This window comes from Miniopterus natalensis, chromosome 4 (genome assembly GCF_054644295.1).
Source record: "Miniopterus natalensis isolate mMinNat1 chromosome 4, mMinNat1.hap1, whole genome shotgun sequence".
Classification (NCBI taxonomy): domain Eukaryota; kingdom Metazoa; phylum Chordata; class Mammalia; order Chiroptera; family Miniopteridae; genus Miniopterus; species Miniopterus natalensis.
Window position 1 is genome coordinate 16,063,813 of NC_142084.1, and position 16,708 is coordinate 16,080,520.

General features: G+C 46.0%; 3 protein-coding genes across 3 annotated transcripts; all 3 read right to left on the reverse strand.

Moving 5' to 3' along the window:
- Nucleotides 1-1,225: 1,225 nt before the first annotated feature.
- On the reverse strand, nucleotides 1,226-4,679 carry LOC148093198 (protocadherin alpha-7-like). Its single transcript, XM_087815885.1, has 2 exons — nucleotides 4,641-4,679; nucleotides 1,226-3,589 (listed from the first exon to the last, which is right to left on the reverse strand). Exons 1-2 carry the CDS (start codon nucleotides 4,677-4,679, stop codon nucleotides 1,226-1,228), a joined length of 2,403 nt encoding a protein of 800 aa, XP_087672011.1.
- Nucleotides 4,680-7,582: 2,903 nt separating this feature from the next.
- LOC107545783 (protocadherin alpha-6-like) lies at nucleotides 7,583-10,274 on the reverse strand. Its single transcript, XM_087815922.1, has one exon. The coding sequence runs from the start codon at nucleotides 10,246-10,248 to the stop codon at nucleotides 7,756-7,758; it is 2,493 nt and encodes an 830-aa protein (XP_087672048.1). The 5' UTR covers nucleotides 10,249-10,274; the 3' UTR covers nucleotides 7,583-7,755.
- Nucleotides 10,275-14,060: 3,786 nt separating this feature from the next.
- LOC107546472 (protocadherin alpha-5-like) lies at nucleotides 14,061-16,457 on the reverse strand. Its single transcript, XM_016224897.2, has one exon. The coding sequence runs from the start codon at nucleotides 16,455-16,457 to the stop codon at nucleotides 14,061-14,063; it is 2,397 nt and encodes a 798-aa protein (XP_016080383.2).
- Between the last annotated feature and the right edge of the window lie 251 nt (nucleotides 16,458-16,708).

Here is a 16,708-nt window from a genome sequence, read left to right on the forward strand (position 1 = left end):
TACTGATGGTTATGAGTTTGTATAAGTAAGGTATTGTTCCACTAATGTATGAACAGAGAAATGGATGAATAAACCATTATGAATCCATACAATAAAATGAGATGAAGATACTGTAAAAAGAGAGAAAATAACCAAAAACCAGAAAGCTTTTTATGAAATAACATGGCATAAATGTAGAAAAATTAAGAGTAGGGGAAATGCGCCTAGCCAAGTGTGGCTCTATGGTTGAGCCTCCACCCAGGAATCAAGCGGTCACATGCCCGGGATGCATTTCTCTCATCGATATTTCTATCTCTCTATCCTTCTCCCTTCCACTCTCTAAAAATCAATAAAAACATATATATTTTTTAAAAGTAGGTTAAATGCAATCACTTGCTGTTGTTGTGTTTTTGGTTTTGTTTTAAAAAAGGCAGATTATATATAAATATATGTACATATATATAATGTATACATAAATATATATAATCTTAGAGAAAACTAAAGAAATTTTCAATGTTTCAGGAACTCAAAGAGTTTAAAGTGAACGGTTTAGGGTTGCAGGTGACAGTGAAACTTTTCACTATATATTAGATTTGATTCCTGGATATTTTGAATGTGAGTATATTGGCTATGCAAACAAAGAACAAATTAAATGTACTACTGAAATGTCATTTAAACTATATTTTTAAGTTATAAAAATATTCATTATGGACAAGGCAAAAAAGAAACTTCTACAGAGTAAGTTAAAATGAAGTCAGTTACCAGACAAAGAAGATTGAAAAAGAAAATAAATTAGTGTAATTTAAAAACTAAGATAATTCAAGTTCTAGACTAAGCATAAAAAGGCAATATTGAACAGATGATGTTGAAATATATGTTTTTATAAAATAAGAATGTATAGGATATGTCAAATATATCAAATTTGATTTTTTAAAAATTGTAATGACTTCATAGCAAAGTGTGGACATGTAAACATTCAGTTAGGGACTTCCACTATATAAGAGAGAGTGAAATCATTATTCCAATTAGTAAACATTTCTTACAAAAATAAAAAGCAACTAATATAAGTCGCCAATTTTAACTTATAAGATTGGACACTCTGACAATGAAACTGCATATTTAAAATAAGTGTAATTTAAGGTAAAGAAACAGTGGAATCAGAGCAATAGCATTAAAAATAAAAATTACATATAAACCTATTACTAAAAATAGAATAAATTATATAAAAAATATTTGAAGAGAATACCTACAAATTTGTGTTTTTAAATAACTGAAAATTGAGACTCACGTTGTCTGCAGAACTGGGGCCCTGAGGTAGGCTGGGGCTGAAGGCCATGAGGTCCGTCTTGGGCGCGCCCTCCCCAGAGCACACCCGCGGCCGCCTCTGCTGCGAGGCCGACCAGCTGCCCCCCGCGCCCGGGCACACCAGCCTGGGCTGCCCCGGCCCGCACGCGGCCCCGCTCGGCGCCGCCGAGCACCGCACGGCCGTGTACAGCAGCAGCGTGAGCACCAGCAGGCTGGACACCGCGCAGATGGCGACGATCAGGTACACGTTCACGTCCACCAGCGCCGCCTCCGAGCCCGCGGCGCCCGCAGACGCCGACACAGAGGCCTTGGGCGCCTGGCCGCCGTCCACCAGCGACAGCAGCACCGTGGCCGTGGCCACCAGCGCCGGCTCGCCGTGGTCCTTCACCAGCACCAGCAGGCGCTGGCGCGGCGCGTCCGACTCGTCCAGGGCGCGCGTCGTGCTGATCTCGCCCGTGTACAGCCCCACGCGGAACGGGCTGCGCGCGCCGCCCGCCGCCGCCTGCAGCTCGTAACACAGCCACGCGTTGTAGCCCGAGTCCGCGTCCACCGCGCGCACCTTCGCCACCACCTGGCCCGCGCCCACCGACCGCCACACCAGCTCGCTCGGCCCGCCCGCCCCGCCGCCCGCCCCGGGCGGCAGCAGCGCGGGCGCGTGGTCGTTCTCGTCCAGCACGAACACCTGCAGCGTCACGGTGCTGCCCAGAGGCGGCGCGCCCGCGTCGCGCGCGCTCACCTGGAACTGCAGCAGCTCCAGCTCCTCGCGGTCCAGGGGCTGCAGCGCGTACACGCGGCCGCTCTCCGCGTGCACGGACACGTAGCTCGACAGCGCGCGCTCGCTCGCCCGCCGCTCCACCAGCGAGTAGGACACCAGCGCGTTCTCCTGCGCGTCCCGGTCGCGCGCCGACACCGTGAAGATGTGGCAGCCGGGCGGGTTGTTCTCCTTCACGAACACCGTGTACTCGCGCTGCGCGAACTCCGGCGCGTTGTCGTTCACGTCGGCCACCTCCACGGACACGCTGGCTGTGGCCGACAGTGAAGGCGAGCCCCCGTCCCGCGCTGTCACCACCAGCTCATAGTTCGCCACGCTCTCGCGGTCCAGGGCGCCGTCCAGCACCAGCGAATAGTAATTCTTGAAGGTGGACACCAGCTTGAAGGGAACTTGCGGTGTTAGGGAGCAGGTCACTTGCCCGTGGACCCCAGAATCTCGGTCAGACACATTAATCAAGGTTATGACTGTGCCTGGCTGAGCATCCTCTGAGACAGGAAGAGACAGGGAAGTGATAGTCAACTCTGGAGCATTGTCATTAGTGTCCACAACTTCCACAAGAACTGTACAGTGACCAGCCAGTGGTAGGTAGCCTCTATCAATCGCCTCTACTCGAATATTGTAGGCTTTGGTTTCTTCGAAATCGATATGTCCTATTGCTACAATTTCTCCGCCTATGGGATCTATATAGAACTTAGATTTTACCTCTGGAGAAATATCACTAGAGAATGAATAAATAATATCCCCATTCAAGCCTTCGTCTAAATCTGAGGCATTAAGTTTAATTACCAACGTTCCATTGGGAACATTTTCTGGTAATTTCACCGCATAGAGTGTCCTGTCGAAAGCTGGGGCGTTGTCATTGGCGTCCAGCACCGTGATGTGCAACTGAACGGTGCCAGTCAGCTCAGGTTTGCCGCCATCAGTGGCCGTGAGCACTAAAGAAATCTCTGGAGTTTCCTCCCTGTCTAAAGGTTTCCGCAATACAAGTCCAAGAGGTTTTACCTGGTCGTCGCTGGTTGGTGCGTCCAGGGAGAAGTACTCATTGGGGCTCAGCCTGTAGGTGAGCAGAGCGTTCTCCCCGATATCTGCATCCGAGGCGCCCTCTAGTGGAAACCGAAAGTCCAGCGGCCTGGATTCCGCGATGAACAGGTTCTTTTGTGTTCTCGGGAACACGGGCGGGTTGTCGTTAATGTCCGTCACCTCCACCTCCACGTGGAAAACCCGCAGCGGCCTCTCCACGATCACCTCCAGGTGGATGCTGCACTCCGCGCTCCGCCCGCACAGCTCCTCGCGGTCGATCCGAGAATTCACGAACAAAATGCCATTCTGCAGATTCACCTCCAGAAGGTCCCCGCGGCCCTTGGGCGCCACGCGGAACAGGCGCGGCACCAGCTCCGCCAGCTCCAGCCCCAGGTCCTGCGCGACGCGGCCCACGAAGGCGCCGTGCTTGGCCTCCTCGGGGACCGAGTAGTGGACCTGGCCGCGCCCCGCCTCCCAGGCTGTGAGAATTATAAACAACAGCAGCAGATGCCGGTCCCCCGAGTCTCCTGGATTCAAGTCCACCATTTTAAATTGTTTTTTAAAATTCTCATCAGCGTAACTTGTCTCCAAATGTATAGGAACCTCCTTATCTCTCCGTTAGTATCCTGATTTGCTCGCCATTGCTCAGCTGCCGGATAGTGGAACAGTGTGGAGAGTCCGATATGAACGTGGATGACTTCGTTTTGTCTTGAATATGAGAGAATTTCTCGGTAAAGAGCGACATCATGTGGCCCAAATAGTAAGTACAAATTACAAAAATCAATTTTATATAAGATGCAAAGTTTTATTTCAACCTCTGGATTTTTTTCCTTTATTTTTGTTAAGGGAAATATTCTCATGTCTGCTGAAGGCATTCTTAGGAAACTTCACTTCTGAATATTTAGTGTGGCCATAGTTGTGGTTCCCTTATGCTTTGATAACAGATAGTTCCACAGTTTTATAATAAAGATAAAAGTCTGACAATAAAGCAAATCGATTAGCACACTAAGTTTTAAAATCCTTTGTTCAGATTCAGGAAACTATTTTCTTAGACTTCTGATAAGAAAATTCCTGGTCTCTCTAGGGACTCAGAATCTCAAAAATCTACAAATGAAAGAAAAACTTAGAAAGGTTGTTTGCTTTTAGAAGCAAAGAATATAAGCAACTAATTTATACACTCTTAAAAGAATTGGTTTTGGGATTCTTTGAAGGGGAATCATTTGTATTAAGTGAATTTTGTGAGGAGGAAGTATTCTGAGTTTCTTTTCTCAGAATTTATATGTTCTGTATCCGGAGTTCATGGTTCTTATATCTCTTTATTCTTTCATCCTTTCTAAGCCTCATGTTTTATGAATATCCATTGTTCTTATAATCTCCAATACAACTTAGATGACTTATTTTATCATAAAAATTTATTTCAATAGATAAATATTTGTTCTCATCTGTCATACTTAGAGCAGTCCTTTAATCACCCTTTTTAGTTACAGCACTTAACTGAGCACGTTTTAAATGTTCAGGCCCATGTTCCTAACTTCAAGTGAAAAGGTTACACCTGCACCCTAATGCTTTCCCGGCCTGGCCTCTGCCTGAGGGAGTTCTCCATGTTGGCGCTGTCCTGGATGGTTGTCATTGCTTCTGGCTGTACTGTCTTGTCATAGCCCCATTTATTCTTTTTTAAAATTTTATTGATTTATTTGAGGGGGGGGACAGAGGGAGAGGGAGGGAGACAGAGAGATCGATTTGTTGTTCCACCTATTTGTGCATTCAGTGGTTGATTCTTGCATATGCCCTGGGCAGGATGGACCTCCCTCCCCCACACCCCCTACAAACTTGGCATATTGGGAAGATGCTCTAAGCAGCTGAGCCACCCACCCATTTCTTCTTTTTTTTAAAAAATCCTCACCCAAGGATATTTTTTCCATTGCTTTTCAGAGAGTGGAAGGGAGAGAGATAGCAACATTGATGTGAAAGAGACACATAGATTAGAGACACATGATTGGTTGCCCTGCAACCGAGGTATGTGCCCTTGACCAGAATCAAACCCGAACCTGAGACCCTCAGCCCAAGGCTGAGTTCTAACCACTGAGCCAAAGAGGCTAAGGAGGTTCCCATTTATTCTTCACTTAACCCTGGCAGTCATCTTCCTGGGGGGGAAAAAACAAAACCTTTTATTCTTACTGCTTTGCACTTTTTTGTATAGTTTAAAGGACATTGGAGGTGAGTTCAAAATTCTTAGTGTAGCACTCAGTTATTTGAGATTTTTCTCCTATTAATTTTCCTGCCTTATCTCATACTCTTTCCTATGACCAAAGCAAACTATTCCTTGTTTCCAGGTACCTTTGGAATTTCCTGTGTACTCATTTATTTAAGTTCCTCTGTTCCCAAGAATACCTATGAAACTCAGTATTCTCCCAGGGGAAACTTCTCCATTTGAAAACCACTAAAAATATAAAAACTATTGAAGGACTCCTTAAACAAGGGAAACAGGCAGACCTTTTTCTCAGTTCCAGCCAGAGGGATTTACATTGCTTACACCTCAGAATATTCTGCCTTCTAAAATGTCATGTTTATGTACGACATATATCTTTATTTTTCTGTAAACTTCTTGAAACCAGAAACTGGATCCTATTAATTCAATGAGTCTTGGCACAACGTCATGCTCTTGGGGATCTGCCGAGGACCTTTTAAAAAGTGATGGTTATGGTTTGCCTCTATTTCCTAAGAAAGCGTGTTGTTTTTAAGGTTGTTATATATATCTACACAAATGACACTCTCTATTAATTAGTATAACCATGGCCTATTTTGTCATTTTTAAGTATGTGTTTAAAAATTATTATGCGCCTGTTTTTAAAAAGCAGAAAACATTATCAATGGTTTTGCTATTTCAAGAATGGAAAATGAACACATTGAAGAGCATAAACTCCAACTCAGTCCTCTGATGGACTTTGAGCAACTTTCAAATGTGGGCAAATACACCTTTCCAGTTAAAGATAATCTAGTATTTCCTAGTAAAACTTGGAAAACACAGGAAGTTAAAATCACCTTCTGCAAAGCACTGAGGGGCTCAGTAGCTTAAACGCCTCATGAATCCAAACTTCTTTTCACTGCCAAAGTCTTAATTCAATTTTCAACTTTGAAAAACTGGTTTCAAGTTATTTTTTTAAGTGTAGTACATGGCATTCAAATGTTAGAGACATCTTGGATTAATTTGGTAATTAAGCCCCCCTCCCATAATCTTTACCAAAAATTTAAAGAATACAGAAGCCATAATGACAACTTTGTGACATTTTAGATTTTCCTATTCTTCAGAAAATAGTAACTGACTTTCACTAAACACTATTTAGCTAATGCTATTGTGAATTCCATATAAGTATCAACTTTCTAAATACTTCAAATTCTTTGTGATAGAACTGCTTATCATGCCAACTTTACAGCTGGAGAACTGCACACTGAGAGTTTCAACAGTTAGCTGTACTACACAGAACAAATTGGGAGGCATAAAATGTAGGCAAGAAAGGATGTCTTCAAAACCCACAACACAACACTACAGTCTGCTGCCTTCATGTAAAGAAATAGTGGATAGTTAAAATCATAATACAGAAAAAATAGCAAAAGCATCAAATTAAAAGATATAGCTCTTCAGGAAAAGAAATCCACCAAATAAACTTCAATCATAAACTAAGATTGGCAGTGTCTCGGGAATGGAGATTTTACATGGGGTTGCTTTATCAAAGTCCAGATTCCCTTGAATTACTATTTCTCCCCTGTTCCAAGCCCTGATATGGGTGTCACATGGGAATTAAAAGAGTATGAAGTCTCCCCTTTCACTCCTTCATCCCAATCAGAAGTACTTAGTCTGACGACTAATGTTCCGTCCTTTATTTCTAAGTGGTTTAAAAGACCAACAATAAATGAACACCACAGACTCTTGGAATCACTGCGGCCAAAGGAGAAGGAAAGAATCAGATACGATGGGCAGAGCCCTTACACAAGACACCTCACTTGAAAGTGTTGGTTAAATGAAATTCACCAGCGAAAAAGAAGAAATGAAAAGCGAAACAGAAACGGTAATCGAATGAGTACTAAAGTGGCGTTAAAATGTCTTTATACATAGTTACTCCCTACCCGCGGACGGTTTTTCATTGTTTTTCAAAGAGAGTGGAAGGGAGGGGGAGGGGGAGAGACACAGAGGAGACCGAGAGACATTCCTGTAGGAGAGACAATTCAATCCACCGCAGCGCCCCAACCAGCACGGGCCAGGGCTCATTGGATTTTTCTAAAGTGAGCAAATGAGAAATAACTCTGAAGTTCAAATGGAAAGATATGATACTTCTACAGAATGAATCAGAAAAAACACTACTATGGATGCCAATTTTAAAAAGACCAGATATAGACATATCAAAGACCGCTCCTCGCGGTCCAGGGGCTGCAGCGAGTACAAGCGGCCGCTCTCCGCGTGCACGGACACGTAGCTCGACAGCGCGCGCTCGCCCGCCCTTTGTTTGAAGACAAATTCTTGTGGTGTAAAATTGTTAGTAATGTTGGATTCCACTTTAAATTAAGATTAATAAAAAGCCGAAAGATTACAATTACAAGAAAAAATAAAAGGATGTATATAATGTGAAATTATTCCAATTTTTAAGAATAGAAAAGTGAAAAGAAAAACATTGGGAAAACAATTAAAATACGTCAAAATAACTATTAACTGTAACTGAAGAAAATTCACTTACTTTGGCACAATGATCATCCTTTAAATCCTGACGTTCCCCTATATCCGCCACTACGGGACAGGGTGGAAGGCTGGGGCTGAAGGCCATGAGGTCCGTCTTGGGCGCGCCCTCCCCAGAGCACACCCGCGGCCGCCTCTGCTGCGAGGCCGACCAGCTGCCCCCCGCGCCCGGGCACACCAGCCTGGGCTGCCCCGGCCCGCACGCGGCCCCGCTCGGCGCCGCCGAGCACCGCACGGCCGTGTACAGCAGCAGCGTGAGCACCAGCAGGCTGGACACCGCGCAGATGGCGACGATCAGGTACACGTTCACGTCCACCAGCGCCGCCTCCGAGCCCGCGGCGCCCGCAGACACCGACACAGAGGCCTTGGGCGCCTGGCCGCCGTCCACCAGCGACAGCAGCACCGTGGCCGTGGCCACCAGCGCCGGCTCGCCGTGGTCCTTCACCAGCACCAGCAGGCGCTGGCGCGGCGCGTCCGACTCGTCCAGGGCGCGCGTCGTGCTGATCTCGCCCGTGTACAGCCCCACGCGGAACGGGCTGCGCGCGCCGCCCGCCGCCGCCTGCAGCTCGTAACACAGCCACGCGTTGTAGCCCGAGTCCGCGTCCACCGCGCGCACCTTCGCCACCACCTGGCCCGCGCCCACCGACCGCCACACCAGCTCGCTCGGCCCGCCCGCCCCGCCGCCCGCCCCGGGCGGCAGCAGCGCGGGCGCGTGGTCGTTCTCGTCCAGCACGAACACCTGCAGCGTCACGGTGCTGCCCAGAGGCGGCGCGCCCGCGTCGCGCGCGCTCACCTGGAACTGCAGCAGCTCCAGCTCCTCGCGGTCCAGGGGCTGCAGCGCGTACACGCGGCCGCTCTCCGCGTGCACGGACACGTAGCTCGACAGCGCGCGCTCGCCCGCCCGCCGCTCCACCAGCGAGTAGGACACCAGCGCGTTCTCCTGCGCGTCCCGGTCGCGCGCCGACACCGTGAAGATGTGGCAGCCGGGCGGGTTGTTCTCCTTCACGAACACCGTGTACTCGCGCTGCGCGAACTCCGGCGCGTTGTCGTTCACGTCGGCCACCTCCACGGACACGCTGGCGGTGGCCGACAGTGAAGGCGAGCCCCCGTCCCGCGCGGTCACCACCACAGCATAGTCCGCCACGCTCTCACGGTCCAGGGCGCCGTCCAGCACCAGCGAATAGTAATTCTTGAAGGTGGACACCAGCTTGAAGGGTACTTGGGGTGACAGGGTGCAGGTCACCTGTCCGTTGGCACCGGAATCGCGGTCCGACACACTGATCAAGGCGATCACACTACCGAGGGGAGCGTCCTCCCTGACCGGAAGGGACAATGAAGTCAAGGAAATCTGAGGCGCATTATCATTAATATCTAAGACTTTTACCAAAACTATACAATGACCTGCCATGGGTGGGTGGCCTCTGTCCGTGGCGTCAATGCGGATTTTATAGGAATTCACTTTTTCAAAATCCAAATTCTTTCGAACTGTTATCTCTCCACTATCGGGATCTATGCTAAACTGATCAACAATCATGGGTGGAACAAGGCTATTGAAAGAGTAATAAATCTCTTGGTTGGCTCCTTCGTCGGGGTCAGAAGCATTCAGTCTGATAACGGTTGCTCCGGGGCCCGAGTTTTCGAATATTCTTACTTCATAGTCAGACTCTTGGAAACTGGGGGCATTGTCGTTCACGTCCAGCACCGTGACCAGAAGCTGAGCAGTGCCGGTGAGCTCAGGTTTGCCTCCATCAGTGGCCACGAGCAGTAAGTTATGCTGGGGAGTGTCCTCTCGGTCCAAAGATTTCCTTAACACGAGCCCAATTTGTGTACTGTCATCGCTGTTTGTTTTCACATCCAGCGTGAAATGTTCACTGGAACTGAGTTTATAGGTTAAAATGGCATTTGGACCAACATCCGCATCCGACGCGCCCTCTAGTGGGAGCAGAGAATCTGGCAGCCTAGACTCGTAAACCAGCACTCTTTGTTCCTTTACCGGGAACGCGGGCGGGTTGTCGTTAATGTCCCTCACCTCCACCTCCACGTGGAAAACCCGCAGCGGCCTCTCCACGATCACCTCCAGGTGGATGCTGCACTCCGCGCTCCGCCCGCACAGCTCCTCGCGGTCGATCCGAGAATTCACGAACAAAATGCCATTCTGCAGATTCACCTCCAGAAGGTCCCCGCGGCCCTTGGGCGCCACCCGAAACAGGCGCGGCACCAGCTCTGCCAGCTCCAGCCCCAGGTCCTGCGCGATGCGGCCCACGAAGGTGCCGTGCTTGGCCTCCTCGGGGACCGAGTAGTGGACCTGGCTGATCCCAGCCTCCCAGAGCGAGAAGAGCAGAAGCGAGAGCAGCAGGCGCCGGGATCCCAGTCGGCCTTCCGGGGTAATAACCATGTCAAATTCTTGTTGTTTTATTTCCGTCAGAAGGTCTTCTGTGGGCATTGAAATGAAATATTGTACGATCCAGTCAGTTAATCCAAATCTTCTGCGCCCGCCATCATCCAGCGCTGCGGGAGCGGTGCAGTAATTGGAGGAAGTGTGTTGGAATAACAGCGAGATGCAATTCATGGTGGACAGCGACATCATGCGGTTCCAAGGGGTAAGAAACGAATTCATTTAACCGCTCTGTGCTATAGTTGAAGTTTTTTTAAAAAAAGTCTTCGTTTGCCTTACTTTAATAGTAAAGCTCCCCATATTTGTAATTTTCAGGGTCGGTTTCATCTTGCCTAAAGCATTTTATAATTTAAAGTAGGGTAAGGGATCAACTATTCATAGTGAAACAACTTTTCTTCCAATAAATCAGGTACTATTATCAACCCATTTAGAAAATTTAAATGTGATTGGAACTAGGTTTGGGAACTAGAAAAGCAAACTATCCTACACTTTTTATGTAGAGAAAAAGCATTTGCATATATTTCTGTCACAGGCCTTGCTGTTATATTCTGCTCTGGGGGAAGAATGTAATTTTAAATTAACAAATGTTATCCAAAATTTTAAAACCTTATAGATTATTGAAGCCCATTCTTTCTTTGTTTAGAATTTCGAATACTACTATGGAAATTTCTTTTATTTAATAATGGAAAATAAATATTTTAGCTTATATTCTTTACATTTGTAAATTTCTCTGCAATTTATATTGGGTCTCCCCCTTAAAACATTTTCCTTCACATACTTCTCCATAATTCTAGTGAAATTTCTGCCCGTTGTTGTTTGATGCTGTGATCCTTCAGCTGCTCCCGAATGATCTCATTTCTTCTCAATCTCAACCTTTTATATGCTTCCTTTAACTATTCTCATCCACTTTCAATGTTTCAGAGTTTTATTGAAGGTATCCCCAAACCCACATCTTCTCTCATTTCTAATGGTCACTTTCACCCATACATGCTCATGACTCCTAGAAAATAATTTTATTGTAATTTGAAGATTATGAAGAGAAGTCATTAATAATCCCAAATTCAACCCTTGAAATCCTCATTTTATTTTAATGGCAAGAACATTCTCCATGTCACCAATATGAATTTTTTATTACATCTTCTCCCTTACCTGCCCTATTCAAAGTCTACCTACAGTCCATTTTTTTTCCACATACCACCATATTTATCTTCATTACTACAGCTTTTATTGAATTTCACTGAACTCAAAAGTGCCAAGAAACAACAATCACTTTGACATGACCTGATATGTGATCACAAGCTAACTTTTCCAGTGTTATTTTCAATTACTCCCCACTGTAAATTCTATTTTGCATACAATATAGATCACTTACTTTTCTTCTTCAAGGCAATCTTTGTTCAAGCTGTTTTCATAAAATTACCTCCATCTTTACCTATAAAAATGTTACTTCATATTAAAGTAAAGCCCAAACTTCAATTTCACCATGAATTCATTCTTAATGTCATCAACTGGAGGTGATTAAACTCTTGCTCAAAAGTAGAAATCAGTCACAAAAAGAGACTTTTCCAGTAGACACATGCCAACACACACTCTTCTTCAAAATTCTGATGTACTTGGGAAATCCTCACAGACAACTGTAATCAAAACTCCTTCCAATAAGTTACACCTTACAATAATAACCTAGATCTATGTAGTGGTCCTTATCAATGACTTTCTATTGCAGTTTTGTTTGTTTTTTTGCAAACAAAGAGTTCGTTTGCTAACCAATTATAACTTCAAAAGAAAAAGTTCCTTTGCTTGCAGGAAGATTAAGCCTTGACAAAAAATATATTGACCTTTAGTCTTATTATTGAAGTTTTTCTACAGTGGTTAAGGTGTTTCACAAATTTTGCCTTAAATGAAGAGAGTCTTCAAATCTCAACTTTCTAATTAATTAAAGTTAAGTATCAAATCTCTTTCCATTGCAGTTCCTAGCAATTTCCAGAAAGCTTATAATATAATCCAATTAAATGGGAGAGTTATAACAATTCTTTTTATTGGCTTTAAAAGAAAAATATACAATGTTACTAAAATCCTTTATGTAAAATAAATCAACATGGAAAAGGAAAATGCTAAACCTCTTATGAGAAACAGCTCATATATTTGCCCATTTGCTTACAAAAAATAGTTCATTCTAGTTAAGGGAGATTATGTACAGAAAAAAATGGTTTAGTCAATCTATGAGTAGCTTCCTCTTCCAGCAAAGAAAAATTTCAGTTATAATATAAATCAAAGAATTTCTATTTTAAAACTTGACTTTTAAATATCTGCCAGTTGCTAACCACAAGTTTACACAGTGGTGAGAACTCAGTTTCTAGGGTTTCCCCAAAGTAATGGGCCATTAGAAATATTTGAATAGTATGATGCAAGTGTATTTATAAAATTAAATACATGAGAGAATGCAAGAAATAGACAAAGCAATAATAAGGGGAACTGACATTTTATCATATGAAATGTGAAATATTAACTACCTGCTGAACCCACATTATTTTTTCAACAAATGTAGAAAAACAATTCTCTGTATTTGAGATGGAGAGCACCCTTGCTATGGTAGATTCAAATGTACAGCTTTGTTATACACCAGAGGGAAGTTTGTATCATGGTGCACTTATTTTTTAATTGGAAAATAAAAAAGCAACCATAAGTACCAAATTTTTTTTAAAAATTTTAAATTGATTTTTAGAAAGAGAAGAAGGGTGAGGGAGAAACATCAATGTGAGAAACATCGATCAGCTGCCTCCTGCAAGCCCTGCAACTTTTTGGTGCACAGGAAGATGCCCAAACAACTCAGCCACACTGACCAGGGCAGTACCAAAATTTTAAATTAGAAAATGTTGAGATTTTCCTTATTATGAGATTTCACAATGACTTCTCACCAACCAACATAATCATTTGTAAATTTTAAAAATGCAACTTAGACAAAAGCTAATCATTGTTCCACTTAATGTTGATGTTAAAGGAAAAAAATAATGATATATCCACAAAATGGGACACCATAGATCTGGGAAAAAATATGAGAATCCCCTTAAGTAATGATATGTCATGATCACCAAGATAAATTGATTGAAGAAAACAAGGTGAAAAGCAGAATAAATATTACGGATTAAAGTACGAGAGGGCAGTTTATTTGTATACGAAGAAAATATCTCCAGAAAAATAACCACGGTATTGCAATATGTGAAATATTCAAGAAAGTGTATTAAGTGGGTTGATATTGGAGGTGGAAGGGAAATATTTTAAACCATGTAAATGTTTTTTCTATTCAAAAATGAAACCATTCAAGCTAAAAAGTTTAAACTATAAATTCATCATGAGTATGCACAGCTCACTGTTTAGATAAATTTTGAAAAGAATCATTCAGGATGCAAATATTACTGAAAAAATAAATTGGTTTAACAAAAGCTATGAAATAATTGATATTCAACTAAGAACAAAAGGCATTAAACATTCTGATGTACCATAATAAGAGGCTTTAAGAACAATAATAAATAATATATGTCTTACAAGTATCTTCCTACATTTACTAAGATTGAAAGTTAAACTGTTTATTAAAATTTAATTATGAAAGCACTTTCTATCGTGGAAAAAACCGAATCCATTAAATATAACCATAAAAAACGTATAAAAGGGGGAATATTACTGAAATAAACTCTATAGTGCAAAGCAATTATCTCCAACAAAGTTAATTTTGAGTATAAGTGTATTTTTAAGTAAATGAGTTAGTACCAACACATAATTAGCATCTAAAAGAATGGTAAGTACAAAGCCATAATTTAAAATAAAAAGATTGAGGGAAATATTAAATACTTAAAATGAAAGACTTACAACGAAAAATAGCCATGAATAAAATAATTGAGACTCACGTTGTCTGCAGAGCTGGGACCCTGAGGTAGGCTGGGGCTGAAGGCCATGAGGTCCGTCTTGGGCGCGCCCTCCCCAGAGCACACCCGCGGCCGCCTCTGCTGCGAGGCCGACCAGCTGCCCCCCGCGCCCGGGCACACCAGCCTGGGCTGCCCCGGCCCGCACGCGGCCCCGCTCGGCGCCGCCGAGCACCGCACGGCCGTGTACAGCAGCAGCGTGAGCACCAGCAGGCTGGACACCGCGCAGATGGCGACGATCAGGTACACGTTCACGTCCACCAGCGCCGCCTCCGAGCCCGCGGCGCCCGCAGACACCGACACAGAGGCCTTGGGCGCCTGGCCGCCGTCCACCAGCGACAGCAGCACCGTGGCCGTGGCCACCAGCGCCGGCTCGCCGTGGTCCTTCACCAGCACCAGCAGGCGCTGGCGCGGCGCGTCCGACTCGTCCAGGGCGCGCGTCGTGCTGATCTCGCCCGTGTACAGCCCCACGCGGAACGGGCTGCGCGCGCCGCCCGCCGCCGCCTGCAGCTCGTAACACAGCCACGCGTTGTAGCCCGAGTCCGCGTCCACCGCGCGCACCTTCGCCACCACCTGGCCCGCGCCCACCGACCGCCACACCAGCTCGCTCGGCCCGCCCGCCCCGCCGCCCGCCCCGGGCGGCAGCAGCGCGGGCGCGTGGTCGTTCTCGTCCAGCACGAACACCTGCAGCGTCACGGTGCTGCCCAGAGGCGGCGCGCCCGCGTCGCGCGCGCTCACCTGGAACTGCAGCAGCTCCAGCTCCTCGCGGTCCAGGGCCTGCAGCGCGTACACGCGGCCGCTCTCCGCGTGCACGGACACGTAGCTCGACAGCGCGCGCTCGCCCGCCCGCCGCTCCACCAGCGAGTAGGACACCAGCGCGTTCTCCTGCGCGTCCCGGTCGCGCGCCGACACCGTGAAGATGTGGCAGCCGGGCGGGTTGTTCTCCTTCACGAACACCGTGTACTCGCGCTGCGCGAACTCCGGCGCGTTGTCGTTCACGTCGGCCACCTCCACGGACACGCTGGCTGTGGCCGACAGAGATGGTGAGCCCCCGTCCCTCGCTGTCACCACCAGCTCATAGTCCGCCACGCTCTCGCGGTCCAAGGCGCCGTCCAGCACCAGCGAATAGTAATTCTTGAAGGTGGACACCAGCTTGAAGGGACCATGTGGCGACAGGGTGCAGGTCACCTGTCCGTTGGCACCAGAGTCTCGGTCGGACAGACTGATCAGAGCAACGACAGTGCCCAGTGGAGCGTCCTCTTGGACAGGCAGAGACAGGGAAGTTATGGCCATCTCTGGGGTATTATCGTTCTCATCCAGAAGTTTCACTATTACTTTACAGTGTCCAGTTAATGGGAATGGACTTTTATCTACAGCATCAATATTGATTTCATATAAATTACAGTCTTCATAATCCAGTTCTCCCTTAACTGTTATTTCCCCACTATTGGAATTGATTATGAATTTAGATTTCACCTTGTCAAGAACAAGATTACTAAAGAGGTACACTATTTCCTTATTAAGACCCTCATCTGCATCTGACGCGTTAAGTTTAATAACTAACGTCCCATTCGGTGTATTCTCCAGTAATCTAACGTTATAAATTGATTTATCAAATTCTGGGGCATTGTCATTTGCATCCAATACATTGATCAATAACTGAACAGTACCTGTTAGTTCAGGTTTTCCTCCATCAACCGCAATCAATAATAAACGATGTTCTTGGATTTCTTCTCTATCTACTGGCTTCTTCAACACTAGCTCCAAAAAGTCTGTTTCTTCTTCATTTGTTTTCACATGCAAATGAAAATATTCATTAGAATTTAACTTGTATCTCAGTTCTGCGTTTGCTCCTATATCCATGTCAGATGCGCCCTCTAGCGGAAACCGGGAATCGACTGTTCTTGATTCTAAAATAAATAATGTTTGTTCTTGTCGGAAGAACCTTGGCGGGTTGTCGTTAATGTCCGTCACCTCCACCTCCACGTGGAAAACCCGCAGCGGCCTCTCCACGATCACCTCCAGATGGATGCTGCACTCCGCGCGGCGCCCGCACAGCTCCTCGCGGTCGATCCGAGAATTCACGAACAAAATGCCATTCTGCAGATTCACCTCCAGAAGGTCCCCGCGGCCCTTGGACGCCACGCGGAACAGGCGCGGCACCAGCTCCGCCAGCTCCAGCCCCAGGTCCTGCGCGACGCGGCCCACGAAGGCGCCGTGCTTGGCCTCCTCGGGGACCGAGTAGCGGACCTGGCTGACCCCAGCCTCCCAGGCTGCGAGGAGCAGAAGCGAGAGCAGCAGGCGCCGGGCTCCTGTACTTCTTCTCCGGGGATATACCATCGCAAATTTGGTGCAATTTTCAAATGTCTTTGCCCTACCACACAATAGATTTTGGAAACTTAAATCCAGATTGGCTATAATTTTTATTTTTCCGCCTTTTCTGCTGCAGCTGCAGAGTGAAAACTGGAGCAGCCTTTTTCTTTTCTAAGAAATATAAACGCGCTGTATTCCTTTGTTTAAAAAAACACACACAGCACAATAGGCGGTTTCCAGCGCCATCATGTGGATGAAAGGGTGAGTGCTTTACTGTG

Excerpts from the sequence above, each read along its gene's own strand:
- LOC148093198 (XM_087815885.1), bottom strand. The coding sequence starts at position 4,679 with ATGGAGAACTCCCTCAGGCAGAGGCCAGGCCGGGAAAGC. Across the intron at positions 3,590-4,640 it reads AGAGGCCAGGCCGGGAAAGC|CGGCATCTGCTGCTGTTGTT; the intron begins ATTAGGGTGCAG and ends GACTCGGGGGAC.
- LOC107545783 (XM_087815922.1), bottom strand. The coding sequence starts at position 10,248 with ATGCCCACAGAAGACCTTCTGACGGAAATAAAACAACAAGAATTTGAC.
- LOC107546472 (XM_016224897.2), bottom strand. The coding sequence starts at position 16,457 with ATGGTATATCCCCGGAGAAGAAGTACAGGAGCCCGGCGCCTGCTGCTC.